Genomic DNA, 13035 nt, shown 5'->3' on the forward strand with positions numbered 1-13035 from the left:
ATGTCCATGGCTCCTTTATAAAATATTAATTGAGCATAAATGTCTGGGTTAATGTCTGGATTCTCTAGTCTGTTCCATTGGTCTGTGGCTCTGTTCTTGTGCCAGTACCAAATTGTCTTGTTTACTATGGCTTTATAGTAGAATATGAAGGTGGGCAGTGAGATCCCCTACTTTATTCTTCTTTCTCAGGATTGCTTTAGCTATTCAGGGTCTTTGGTGTTTCCATATGAATTTTTAAATTATTTGTTCCAGTTCATTGAAGAATGTTGCTGGTAGTTTCATAGGGATTACATCAAATCTGCATATTGCTTTGGGCAGGATGGCCATTTTGACGATATTAATTCTTCCTAGCCACGAGCATTGGATGAGTTTCCATCTGTCAGTGTCCCCTTTAATTTCTCTTAAGAGTGACTTGTATTTTTCAGAGTATAAGTCTTTCACTTTTTTTGTTATGTTTATTCCTAGGTATTTTATTTTTTTGATGCCATTGTGAATGGAGTTGTTTTCCTGATTTCTCTTTCTGTTTGTTCATTTTTAGTGTATAGGAAAGCCACAGATTTCTGTGTATTGATTTTGTATCCTGCAACTTTGCTGTATTCCAATATCAGTTCTAGTTTTGTGGTGGAGTCTTTAGGGTTTTTTATGTACAGTATCATGTCATCTGCAAATAGTGACAGTTTAACTTCTTCTTTGCCAATCTGGATTCCTTGTATTTCTTTGTTTTGTCTAATTGCCATGGCTCTGACCTCCAGTACTATGTTAAATAACATTGGGGAGAGTGGGCATCCCTGTCTAGTTCCTGATCTCAGAGGACAAACTTTCAGCTTCTTGCTGTTCAATATAATGTTGGCTGTGGGTTTATCATAGATGGCCTTTATTATGTTGAGGTACTTGCCCTCTATACCCATTTTGCTGAGAGTTTTTATCATGAATGGATGTTGAACTTTGTCAAATGCTTTTTCAGCATCTATGGAGATGATCATGTGGTTTTTGTCTTTCTTTTTGTTGATGGGGTGGATGGTGTTGATGGACTTTCGAATGTTGTACCATCCTTGCATCCCTGGGATGAATCCCACTCGATCAATGTGTACGATCCTTTTGCTGTATTTTTGAATTCTGTTTGCTAATATTTTTTTGAGTATTTTTGCATGTACATTCATCAGGGTTATTAGTCTGTAGTTTTCTTTTTTGGTGGGGGCTTTGCCTGGTTTTGGTATTAGGGTGATGTTAGCTTCATAGAATGAGTTTGGTAGTATCCCCTCCTCTTCTATTTTTTGGAAAACTTTAAGGAGGATGGGTATTATGGCTTCCCTGTATGTCTGACAAAATTCCAAGGTGAATCCATCTGGCTGGGGGTTTTGTTCTTAGGCAGTTTTTTGATTAGTGCTTCAATTTCATTGCTGGTAATTGGTCTGTTTAGATTTTCTGTTTCTTTCTGGGTCAGTCTTGGAAGGTTGTATTTTTCTAGGAAGCTGTCCATTCCTCCTAGGTTTCCCAGCTTGTTAGCATATAGGTTTTCATAGTACTCTCTGATAATTCTTTGTATTTCTGTGGGGTCCGTCATGATTTTTCCTTTCTTGTTTCTGATACTGTTGATTTGTGTTGACTCTCTTTTCCTCTTAATACGTCTGGCTAGAGACTTATCTATTTTGTTTATTTTCTCAAAGAACCAGCTCTTGGTTTCATTGATTTTTGCTATTGTTTTATTCTTCTCAATTTTATGTATTTCTTCTCTGATCTTTATTATGTCCCTCCTTCTGCTGTCCTTGGGCCTCATTTGTTCTTCTTTTTCCAATTTCGATAATTGTGACATTAGACCATTCATTTGGGATTGTTCTTCCTTCATTAAATATGCCTGGATTGCTGTATACTTTCCTCTTAAGACTGCTTTTGCTGTGTCCCACAGTAGTTGGGGCTTAGTGTTGTTGTTGTCGTTTGTTTCCATATATTGCTGGTTCTCCATCTTGGTTTGGTTATTGATCTATTGATTATTTAGGGGCGTGTTGTTAAGCCTGAATGTTAAGCCTTTTTGCTCTCTTTGTACAGTTTATTTCTAGTTGTATACCTTTGTGGTCTGAAAAGTTGGTTGGTAGGATTTCAATCTTTTGCAATTTATTGAGGCTCTTTTTGTGGCCTAATATGTGGTCTAGTCTGGAGAATGTTCCATGTGCACTTGAGAAGAATGTGTACCCTGTTGCTTTTGGATGTAGAGTTCTGTAGATGTCTATTAGGTCCATCTGTTCTACTGTGTTGTCCAGTGCCTCTGTGTCCTTACTTATTTTCTGTCTGGTGGATCTGTCCTTTGGAGTGAGTGGTGTGTTGAAGTCTCCTAGAATGAATGCATTGCATTCTATTTCCTCGTTTAATTCTGGTAGTATTTGTTTCAGGTATGTTCGTGCTCTTGTATTGGGTGCATATATATTTATAATGGTTATATCCTCTTGTTGGACTGAGCCCTTTATCATTATGTAATGTCCTTCTTCATTTTTTGTTACTTTCTTTATTTTGAAGTCTGTTTTGTCTGGTACCAGAATTGCAACACCAGCTTTCTTCTCTCTGTTGTTGCATGAAATATCTTTTTCCATCCCTTGACTTTAAGTCTGTGCATGTCTTTGGGTTTGAGGTGAGTCTCATATAAGCAGCATCTGGATGGATCTTGCTTTTTTATCCATTCTGTTACTCTGTGTCTTTTGATTGGTACATTCAGTCCATTAACATTAAAGGTGATTATTGAAAGGTATGAACTTATTGCCATTGTAGGCTTTAAGTTTGTGGTTACCAAAGGTTCAGGGTTTGCTTCTTTACTATCTTACTGTCTATTCTTATTCCTCCTCCTCCCTTCTTCATATGTTGGGTGTTTTGTTCTGTGCTCTTTGTAGGAGTGCTCCCATCTAGGGCAGTCCCTGTAGGATGCCCTGAAGAGGTGGTTTGTGGGAGGCAAATTCCCTCAACTTTTGCTTGTCTGGGAATTGTTTAATCCCTCCTTCATATTTAAGTGATATTCGTGCTGGATACAGTAATCTTGGTTCAAGGCCCTTCTGTTTCATTGCATTAAGTATGTCATGCCATTCTCTTCTGTTCTGTAGGGTTTCTGTTGAGAAGTCTGATGATAGCCTGATGGGTTTTACTTTGTAGGTAACCTTTTTTTTCTCTCTGGTTGCCTTTAATACTTTGTCCTTGTCTTTGATCTTTGCCATTTTAATTATTATGTGTCTTGGTGTTGCCCTCCTTGAATCCCTTGTCATGGGAGTTTTGTTTACCTCTGTGGTCTGAGAGGCCATTTCTTCCCCTAGTTTGGGGAGGTTTCTGGCAATTATTTCTTCAAAGACACTTTCTATCCCTTTTTGTCTCTCTTCTTCTTCTGGTACCCCTATAATGTGGATATTGCTCCGTTTTGATTGGTCACTCAGCTCTCTTAGAATTCTTTCATTCCTGGAGATCCTTTTTATCTCTCTCTGCATCACCTTCCCTGCATTCCTGTTCTCTGTTTTCTAGTCCATTAATGGTCTCTTGCATCTCATCCATTCTGTTTTGAAGTCCTTCCGGAGTTTGTTTTATTTGTGTATTCTCCTTCCTTAGTTCTTGCATATTTCTTTGCAAGTCCTTCAGCTTGGTTATGACTTTTGTTTTGAATTCTTTTTCAGGAAGACTGGCTAAATCTATCTCCCCAAGTTCCTTCTCAGGGGAAGATGTAGAAGATGCCGAAGCTGTCTGGGTTAGTTTTGTCTGGATCATATTTTTTTGCCTTTTCATGTTGACAGGTGCTATTGACTGTCAGCTGGGAGGGCCAAGCTTTTCACTTGCTACTGGCCTTTCTTTACTGGGGCAACTGAGACCCCTAGTGGCTTCTGTTGGGCAATTGCATGTAGACTGGGTCTTTGCATCTTGTCTGGCCGATATGGAGGAATCTCCCTTTCTGTGGGCATGGTCTGCTTTATGCTGTTTCTCTGCTTTCACTGCGCCTAGAGGGATAATGGACCAGGGTGCTGTTTGGCTGTTTACCTCCGTGAGGGGTCTCAGAGTTGTTGCCCAGGGGGTTAGTGTGCTCAGTTTTCCCTGTAATTTCGAGCTACTGGGCTGTGACCTTTGTTGTTTCTGTCCAGCTGTTATGTCCCTGTCCCTTTAAGACTTTCAAAAAGCACTCTATTTTATTTGTCACAGGGGCAGCAGCTTTGGAACCCACTCAGAGGTCTTGCTTCTTTATTTCCCTTGTTTCTAGCCCTCCATGCAATCACTGTGTCTGCGCTCTGGTGCGGTGGCTGGAGCTGGGTGTTTAGCAGTCCTGGGCTCCCTCTCCCTCCCGCCCGGAGCTGGGGGGAGGTGTGCTTGGGTCCCGCCAGGCTGGGGCTTGTATCTTACCCCTTTCACCAGGTGCTGGGCTCTCGCACTTGTAGATGTAGTCTGACTGTTGTCCTGTGTCTTCTGGTCTCTCTTTTAGGATTAGTTGTATTTGTTGTATTTTCAAAAATATATATGTTTTTGGGAGGAGATTCCCACTGTCGTACTTACTCCACCATGTTGGCTCCACTCCCTGATTAACCTAATTTGAGAAATAAAGTATTTGAGACTCACAGAGATTAAGTAACTTGGAGGACTTAGTGATACTAGACACCATTCTTTTGCCCAAATGAGTCATCCACTTTAATCCATTCAAGACTAATAATGAGACTGAGAACAAAGTAGAAATACATTTCACACACACAGAGAAGACATATATATGAATATCAAATGACACAAATAATCAATTGCTTAGTCTGAGCATGAACATAGAGCACCCTTTCTAGGATCAAGTGCTTTGCAAAATATGTGTCTCTGTGGCTCCTTTAAAAGTAAAATTGGAGATGAATCTTCCTGAACTTATGACATGGTTAAATGCATCTCTATGTCATCTCCAAAATGTTAGTTCTTCCTGTCTGTTAGGTGCACACACAATCATAATAATAGATGAAACTCTTCAGTGTCCGCAGCAGTGTTGAGAATATGTTCACATATACTTTTCCTCTATTAATTCCATACAACCTGTCAGGTAGATATTTTATCCTCATTTTATAGGTGAAGAATGAAGTTTTAAGGGTGCCATGAAATGCACCCCCGGAAAAACAAGTTACGGGTGGAAAAGGCATTTTCCAGTAAACCAATACACAACCACTACAGTTGTCATTTTTAATATCTTGCATAGGTGTCTGGGGCCCAGGCCATGGAGGACAACTAGGGAAGAGGGAAATGGGGCTGAGGGAGAGGTCAAGATAAAAGTGACCTTCAATGAAAGCAGCAGCACATGTTTGTTAATGTTTGGGGATTCTAATGTGTGCGTGTGAGTGTGTGTCTGTGCATCTTGAAGAAAATGTTTCATGTACACTTGTTTCTGAAAGAGGAGTAATGCAATAATAATTATTATGGTCATATCAAAAGGAGATTACTAGTTCAAGATTGTTCATTATAAGATAACAATGGAGGGCATAGATTAAGAATTTGGAGGAAAAAATTGTCAATAAATACAATCTGATCTAATCTTGCTCTGCCTTTTATTACCTGCTTGGTCTTGAGTAGGACACTTAACTGTTCTATGTCTTTATTTCCTACTCTTTAAAATAAGAATAAAAATGATAGCAGTAATCAATTCTCAGGTTTGTGTGAGAATTCCATCACCAAATGTCTGCAAAACTAACTAAAGCTCAGTGAGTGCTCAGTACGATTTAGTTAATGTAGTCATTATTATTATTATTAACATAGTCTCTGAGATTGTTTTCACATTTGCCAAATGGATGAAATAATACCAACTTACATAGCTTACATGCCATGCACATCACAATCTATTAATAACAGTAGACTGATTAGATTTTTTTATCAGATGTAGACTGCATGCATTATAAATTATTCACAGTAGATTCTGTATCTTTCATTTAATCCTTATTACCAATACATTATTAGACTTCATGTGGATTATAGTCTATCTGATACTAGGTTTTCTATCCCTGATTTCCACCCTTTTACTGAACCTCAGCCCAGTTCATCCAAGATATACAAAGATCTTTAGGAGAGTTATATCCAAGATTCTCCCTTCCTCACATTCTTCTTCATCTTTCCACTCATATTTTTAATTCCCTTCCATGGTTCACCATTTCCAAGAAACACATGGAAAAATACTTAGCTTTGCATTCAGAGCCTATAGATCCGTATTCTACCTCCCTTTTCTTATTTAGCAGCCAGGATATGTGCAGCCTCCTACTTCAAGTTAGGTTCTTAGACATCTGATCCACTGCTACTGTGTTCATAAAAGATCCTCATGTCCATACTCTTAACAGAACCTTCACTGAGGAGATAATTTAAGTAGTATTCAGGAACCTGGAACCTACTTATGATCTCAAAAAACCTCATGCAAATTCACTTTTCAATAGAATCTAGGTAGTTATTATATGTTAGATGGAGAAGCTTAATAAACTCAAGGTTGTGTTGATAAGCAGTGATTTTTTTCAGGTAACGTAATTAACAAATATGAAATACATGGAGAATAAGAACAATGTGACAGAGTTTGTTCTACTGGGGCTCACAGAGAATCCAAAGATGCAGAGAATTATATTTGTTGTGTTTTTTCTCATCTACATCATTTCTATCTAAGAAATGTGCTCATCTTGGTCAAAATCACCACCAGCCCATTACTGGAAACCCCGATGTACTTCTTCCTGGCCTATCTCTCCTTTATTGATGCCTGCTATTCCTCTGCAAGTGCCCCTAAACTGATTGTGGATTTACTCCATGAGAAGAAAACCATCTTATTCAATGGATGCATGACCCAGATCTTTGGGGAACATTTCTTTGGAGGTGCCGATGTCATCCTGCTGACTGTGATGGCCTATGACCGCTATGTGGCCATCTGCAAGCCCTTGCACTATACAACCATCATGAATCGGTGGGTGTGTGGCCTGCTAGTGGGAGTGGTGTGGGTGGGAGCCCTTCTTCATGCAGCCATACAGATCCTGTTCATATTTCGATTACCCTTCTGTGGCCCAAACATCATAGATCACTTCATGTGTGACCTGATTCCTTTGCTCAGTCTTGCCTGCACTGATACCCACACTCTAGGGCTCTTCGTTGCTGCCAACAGTGGCTTCGTCTGTCTGTTAAACTTCCTCCTCTTGATGGGCTCTTATGTGGTCATACTGCGCTCTCTACAGAATCATAGCTTCGATGCGAGGAGAAAAGCCCTCTTCACCTGTGTCTCCCACGTCACAGCTGTGGTCTTATTCTTTGTTCCCTCCATATCTGTGTACCTGAGACCTACAGCTACTTTATCAATTGATAAAGCTGTTACTGTATTCTACACTATGATAACCCCTATGTTAAACCCATTAATCTATGCCTTGAGAAATATCCAGATGAAAGTCTCCATTAAAAAATTATGTAATGGGAAATCTATTTCAGCTGACAAATAAATGTTTCTCAAGCCCCATATCGATTCAATTGAAGCAAAGGACAGAAGAACATTTTGGAAGATCTCAGCAAGAAATACCTATAGGATAAATAGGAACTGCTATGAATCATAGATTTTCTATTGAAAGGAACAGAAATGAATGCAAGCAATGGAATAAAATCCTAACATAAGAGAAATCTGTACATATTTGGAACATTCTACCAAATTAGTTTTATTACTTAATCCATGTGTATTGATTTGAAAGATTTCATTCTAATATAAAAATAAATAAAAAAAAATGTATTGGTATTCATACAATAAAAACACAGTGAGAAGCACTTCTGTGATCCCCATTTACTGAGGAAATTATCAAAATATAATATATATATTATTTGTATATTAGCTCATTACCTATAACTAAATTTTAATTTTTCATTAATAGCTCTGCTCATTCTTATATAGTACCACGGGTGATGATAATATGTTGGTTATAATCTTGAACACTGTGATATGTAACTTTCAAGAATATAAAAGCAACAGGTCATTTGGCATCTAAGGGGTAAGTGATGAATATTGCACCATACTTTCAAATTTCCTTGTAGGCTTCAGAATCACATTGCTTTGCTAATATCATCATCTTATACTAAAGACCCTTTACATAGTGTGATGAATTGGTTTTTATGTTTTAAATTAAAAGAATATTTTAATGTCAGAAGGAATTTCTATTTATTAAATATACATTCACACTCTACAAAAGTACTGGCCTGGTACCTAATGATTGTGTCTGCAAGTAGAACAATGTCTAGTGCATGATAAATAGTGAATGAATAAATGTAAGGGTAAAAGGAAATGAATAAGTTCAGTAAAATATAGCACAAAAAGTGATAGTAGAGTATAGGGATTTTTTCCCCTTAATTTGATGTAGACTCTAAGGAGGATTCTAACTAGCTTTCTTATGGGAACCAAACTTTTTCAACTTCAGAAAAATTAGAAAGATATTAAATCTGAGCTTCTCAGTAAACGAGCAAATAGATGTATAGATATTCTCCCTGCTCTCAGCTTTCTTTTCCTTGTCTCTTGAATGGTGGCTGTTTGTTATTTGTCTCTGCTACTTAGTTTTCCTTGGGGGAACATTTCATTATGATAAGCTGCTTTTAAAAATATGTAGCTTCATCTATAATCAAAGAAATTCCAGGTTAAATCTATAATGAAGTCCAGAAGAAGAAAGCAGCTATGCAAGAAAACAAATCAGTTCAGTATAAGTGTGGTTGTTACTCATCTATTCATTCAACAATTATTGGTTGAACATCTGCTGTGTGCTGGGCACCATCCTGCACACTAAGCTTATAAAATGCATATATGTAATGGAAGACATGTATCTAGAGTATTTAATGAATGCTTGCAACTTAGTAAAAGGAAACCCAGAACTGCTATTTTTAAATTGTGGAGAAAGGACACTAAGAGAAACTTCTGAAACTTATCTGTAAAAAGATACACAACTGGGCAATAATAACATGAAAAAGTGCTCAACATCTTTAGTCATCAGGGAAAGCAAACTAAAACCACAGTAATTTCTGACAGATACCTAGTAGAAATACTAAAAGGGAAATAACTAACAGTACCAAGGAACAAGAATGTAGAACAATTCTCTTGTTTGAAGTTAGAACTCTTGTGTTATGATATCTTTCCCCATTTTTAATATTGTCTGCTTTTCCATACTGACCATAGCATGGGTCCCAAAGATAACTTAGTTTCTGTTTTCTTTCATAACCCTGTGATGAATGTGCAAAACAGCTTTGGGCATCAAGATCTTCAAAATTTCAGCTGCAACCATCACAGGACCCCTCACTGGAATTGAGCCACCTGCTATTCACATGAGTTTCAGCTTTCTTAGAAGCTCAGGTTTAGACAGAGTAAGGGGACTTACAGAAGTTTAGGTTCCAAGTGCAGGAACACAATTCCCCATTCAAATTCAAAAAATGGGAGTTTATCAAACATGTGTCTCCAGAATACCCGTTTCTAAGACAGTCTTTCCATCAGAGGACATAATTAATTCCTGGGAGGGAAAGTAACAGCTTCAAGCAAGGTCCTTAATGAAAGTCTCCTTAAATACCCATTAAGTGCAAGGTGAAATGATTTTTGTTGACCACATCTGCAGAGCAAGATTCATCACGGGTGAAATGCCCCGCCTGACTGTGTCTCCTCCGCACTTTCTTCCTCTTGCCTGTGGGAAAACAGCCATCCACAGGAGATCGCGTATCCATAGTGTTTCAAGTACATCCATTCTAAATTCAATGCCAGGTTTTCTGTGAAAATATTCTGAGGCTGTAGGCTAGATGGAACATATGCCTAACAACTGTTGATATTGAATGATTTGAGCAGTTTATTTCTGAGTATGTCATATCTTTCATATTGAAAATGACTTATTTTAAGAAGAAGTTAGTCTGAAGATGTTTGTGAACAATGCTGAAATTCATTAAATTCATCTAAGTCTATAAGGTAAGTTTTTAATGGGGCAGATGAATCTCAAAGATTTTTACTTTATATATATATATATATATACATGAATATATATATATTTCTAGATAGACATAGTATTTGTGTTTTAACACTTTTAAATCATAGTAATAGCACATTTCATCCTCACCTTAATTTTTCAAGAGATAGATTGGAAATATGATTAACCTAATTTCAGAGATAAATAATTTGAGACTCACATAAATTAAGTAACTTGGAGGACTTGGTGATACTAGACACCATTCTTTTGCCCAAATGAGGCATCCGCTTTAAAACATTCAAGAGTAGTAGTGAGACTGAGATCAAAATAGAAATACACACACACAAAAGACATACATATGAATATCAAATGACACAAATAATCAATTGTTTAGTCTAAGCATGAACATAGAGCACCCTTTCTAGGATCAAGTGCTTTGAAAATATGCATCTCTGTGGCTTCTTTAAAAGTAAAATTGGAGATGAATCTTCCTGAACTTATGACATGGTTAAATGTATCTCTGTATCATCACTCGAAATGTCAATTCTTCCCATCTGCTAGGTGCATACACAATCATAATAATAGATGAAAGTCTTTAGTGTCCACAGCAGTGTGGAGAATATGTTCACATGTATCTTTCTTTTATTAATTATCATACAACCTCTCAGGTAGATATTTTATTCTCATTTTATAGTGAGGAAAGAAGTTTTAAGGGTGCCATGAAATGCACACCCAGAAAAACAAGCTACAAATGGAAAATGCAGTTTCCAGTAAACTACTACACAACCACTACGGTTGTCATTTTCAACATCTTGCAGAGGTGTCTGGGGTCCAGGCCATGGAGGACAACTGGGAAAGAGGGAATTGGGGCTGAGGGAGAGGCCCAGATAAAAGTGACCTTCAATGAAAGCAGCAGCACATGTTTATTAATGTTTGGGGATTCTAATGTGTGTGTGTGTGTGTGTGTGTGTGTGTGTGTGTGTGTGTGTGTGTGTCTGTGCACCTTGAAGAAATTGCTTCATGCACACTTGCCTCTGAAATGATAGTAAGGTAATAATAATTATTATGGTCATATCAAAAGGAGATTACTAGTTCAACATTGTTCATTATAACATAACAGTGGAGAGCATAGATTAAGAATTTGGAGGAAAAATATGTTATCAAGTATAATCTGATCTAATCTTGGCTCTGCTTTTCATTAGCTGCTTGATCTTGAGAAGAACACTTAACTGTTCTATGCCTTTATTTCCTACTCTTTAAAGTAAGAATAAAAATGATAGCAGTAATCATTTCTCAGGTTTGTAGTGATAATTCCATAACCAAATGTCTGCAAAACTAATTAAAGCTCTGTGATTGTTCAGTACCATTTAGTTAATGTTGTCATTATTATTATTAGCATAGTCTCTGAGATTGTTTTCACATTTGCCATGGATGAAATAATACCAATTTACATGGCTATCATGCTATGTACATCACAATCTATTAATAACAGTATATTAATTAGATTTTCCATCAGGTTTAGACTGCATGCATTATAAATTATTCACAGTAGCTCCTGTATCTTTCCATTTAATCCTTATTAACAATACATTGTTAGACTTCATGTGGATTATAGTCTAACTGATAATAGGTTTTCTGTCCCTGATTTCCACCCTTTTACTGAACCTCAGCCCAGTTCATCCAAGACATACAAAGATCTTTAGGAGAGTTATATCCAAGATTCTCCCTTCCTCTCATTCCTCTTCATCTTTCCACTCATACTTTTAATTCCCTTCCATGGTTCCCCATTTCCAAGAAACACATGGAAAAATACTTAGCTTTACATTCAGAGCCTATAGATCCATATTCTACCTCCCTTTCCTTACTTAGCAGCCAGGTTACTTACAACCTACTACTTCAAGTTAGGCTCTTAGGCGTCTCTGATGAGTAAGCGTTCACAAATGATCCACTGCTTCTGTGTTTGCAAAAGATCCTCATGTCCATACTCTTAACAGAACCTTTATTGATGAGATAATTTTAGTAGTATTCAGGAACTCAGAACCTACTTATAGTCTCAAAAAATCTCATACAATTTCACTTTTCTATAGAATCTAGGTAGTTATTATATGTTAGATGGAGAAGCTTAATAAACTCAAGGTTGTGTTAAAAAGCAGTGATTTTTTTTTTTCAGGTAACATAATTAACAAATATGAAATACATGGTGAATAAGAATAATGTGACAGAATTTGTTCTACTGGGGCTCACAGAGAATCCAAAGATGCAGAGAATCATTTTTGTTGTGTTTTTTCTCATCTACATCATTTCTGTGGTAGGAAATATGCTCATCTTGGTCACCATCACCGCCAGCCCATTACTGGAAACCCCCATGTACTTCTTCCTGGCCTATCTCTCCTTTATTGATGCCTGCTACTCCTCTGTAAGTGCCCCTAAACTGATTGTGGATTCACTCCATGAGAAGAAAACCATCTTATTCAATGGATGCATGACCCAGATCTTTGGGGAACATTTCTTTGGAGGTGCCGATGTCATCCTGCTGACTGTGATGGCCTATGACCGCTATGTGGCCATCTGCAAGCCCTTGCACTATACAACCATCATGAATCGGCGGGTGTGTGGCCTGCTAGTGGGAGTGGTGTGGGCGGGAGGCTTTCTTCATGCCACCATACAGATCCTGTTCATCTTCCGATTACCCTTCTGTGGCCCTAACATCATAGATCACTTCATGTGTGACCTGATTCCTTTGCTCAATCTTGCCTGCACTGATACCCACACTCTGGGGCTCTTCATTGCTGCCAACAGTGGCTTCATCTGTCTGTTAAACTTCCTCCTCTTGATGGGCTCTTATGTAGTCATACTGCGCTCTCTACAGAATCATAGCTTGGATGCTAGACGTAAAGCCCTCTCCACCTGTGTCTCCCACATCACAGCTGTGGTCTTATTCTTTATTCCCTGCATATTTGTGTACCTGAGACCTACAGCTACTTTATCAGTTGATAAAGCAGTTTCTGTTTTCTACACTATGATAACCCCTATGTTAAACCCATTAATCTATACCTTGAGAAATATCCAGATGAAAGTCGCCATTAAAAAATTATGTAGTGGGAAATCTATTTCAGCTGACAAATAA

General features: G+C 37.7%; 1 protein-coding gene and 1 pseudogene across 1 annotated transcript; both read left to right on the plus strand.

Moving 5' to 3' along the window:
- Positions 1–6504: 6504 nt before the first annotated feature.
- Positions 6505–7433, plus strand: LOC108398425 (olfactory receptor 4C46-like; annotated as a pseudogene).
- Positions 7434–12096: 4663 nt separating this feature from the next.
- On the plus strand, positions 12097–13035 carry LOC140850128 (olfactory receptor 4C46-like). Its single transcript, XM_073239906.1, has one exon. It carries the CDS (start codon positions 12097–12099, stop codon positions 13033–13035), a length of 939 nt encoding a protein of 312 aa, XP_073096007.1.

Source organism: Manis javanica, chromosome 6 (assembly GCF_040802235.1).
Source record: "Manis javanica isolate MJ-LG chromosome 6, MJ_LKY, whole genome shotgun sequence".
In the NCBI taxonomy this organism is placed as follows: domain Eukaryota; kingdom Metazoa; phylum Chordata; class Mammalia; order Pholidota; family Manidae; genus Manis; species Manis javanica.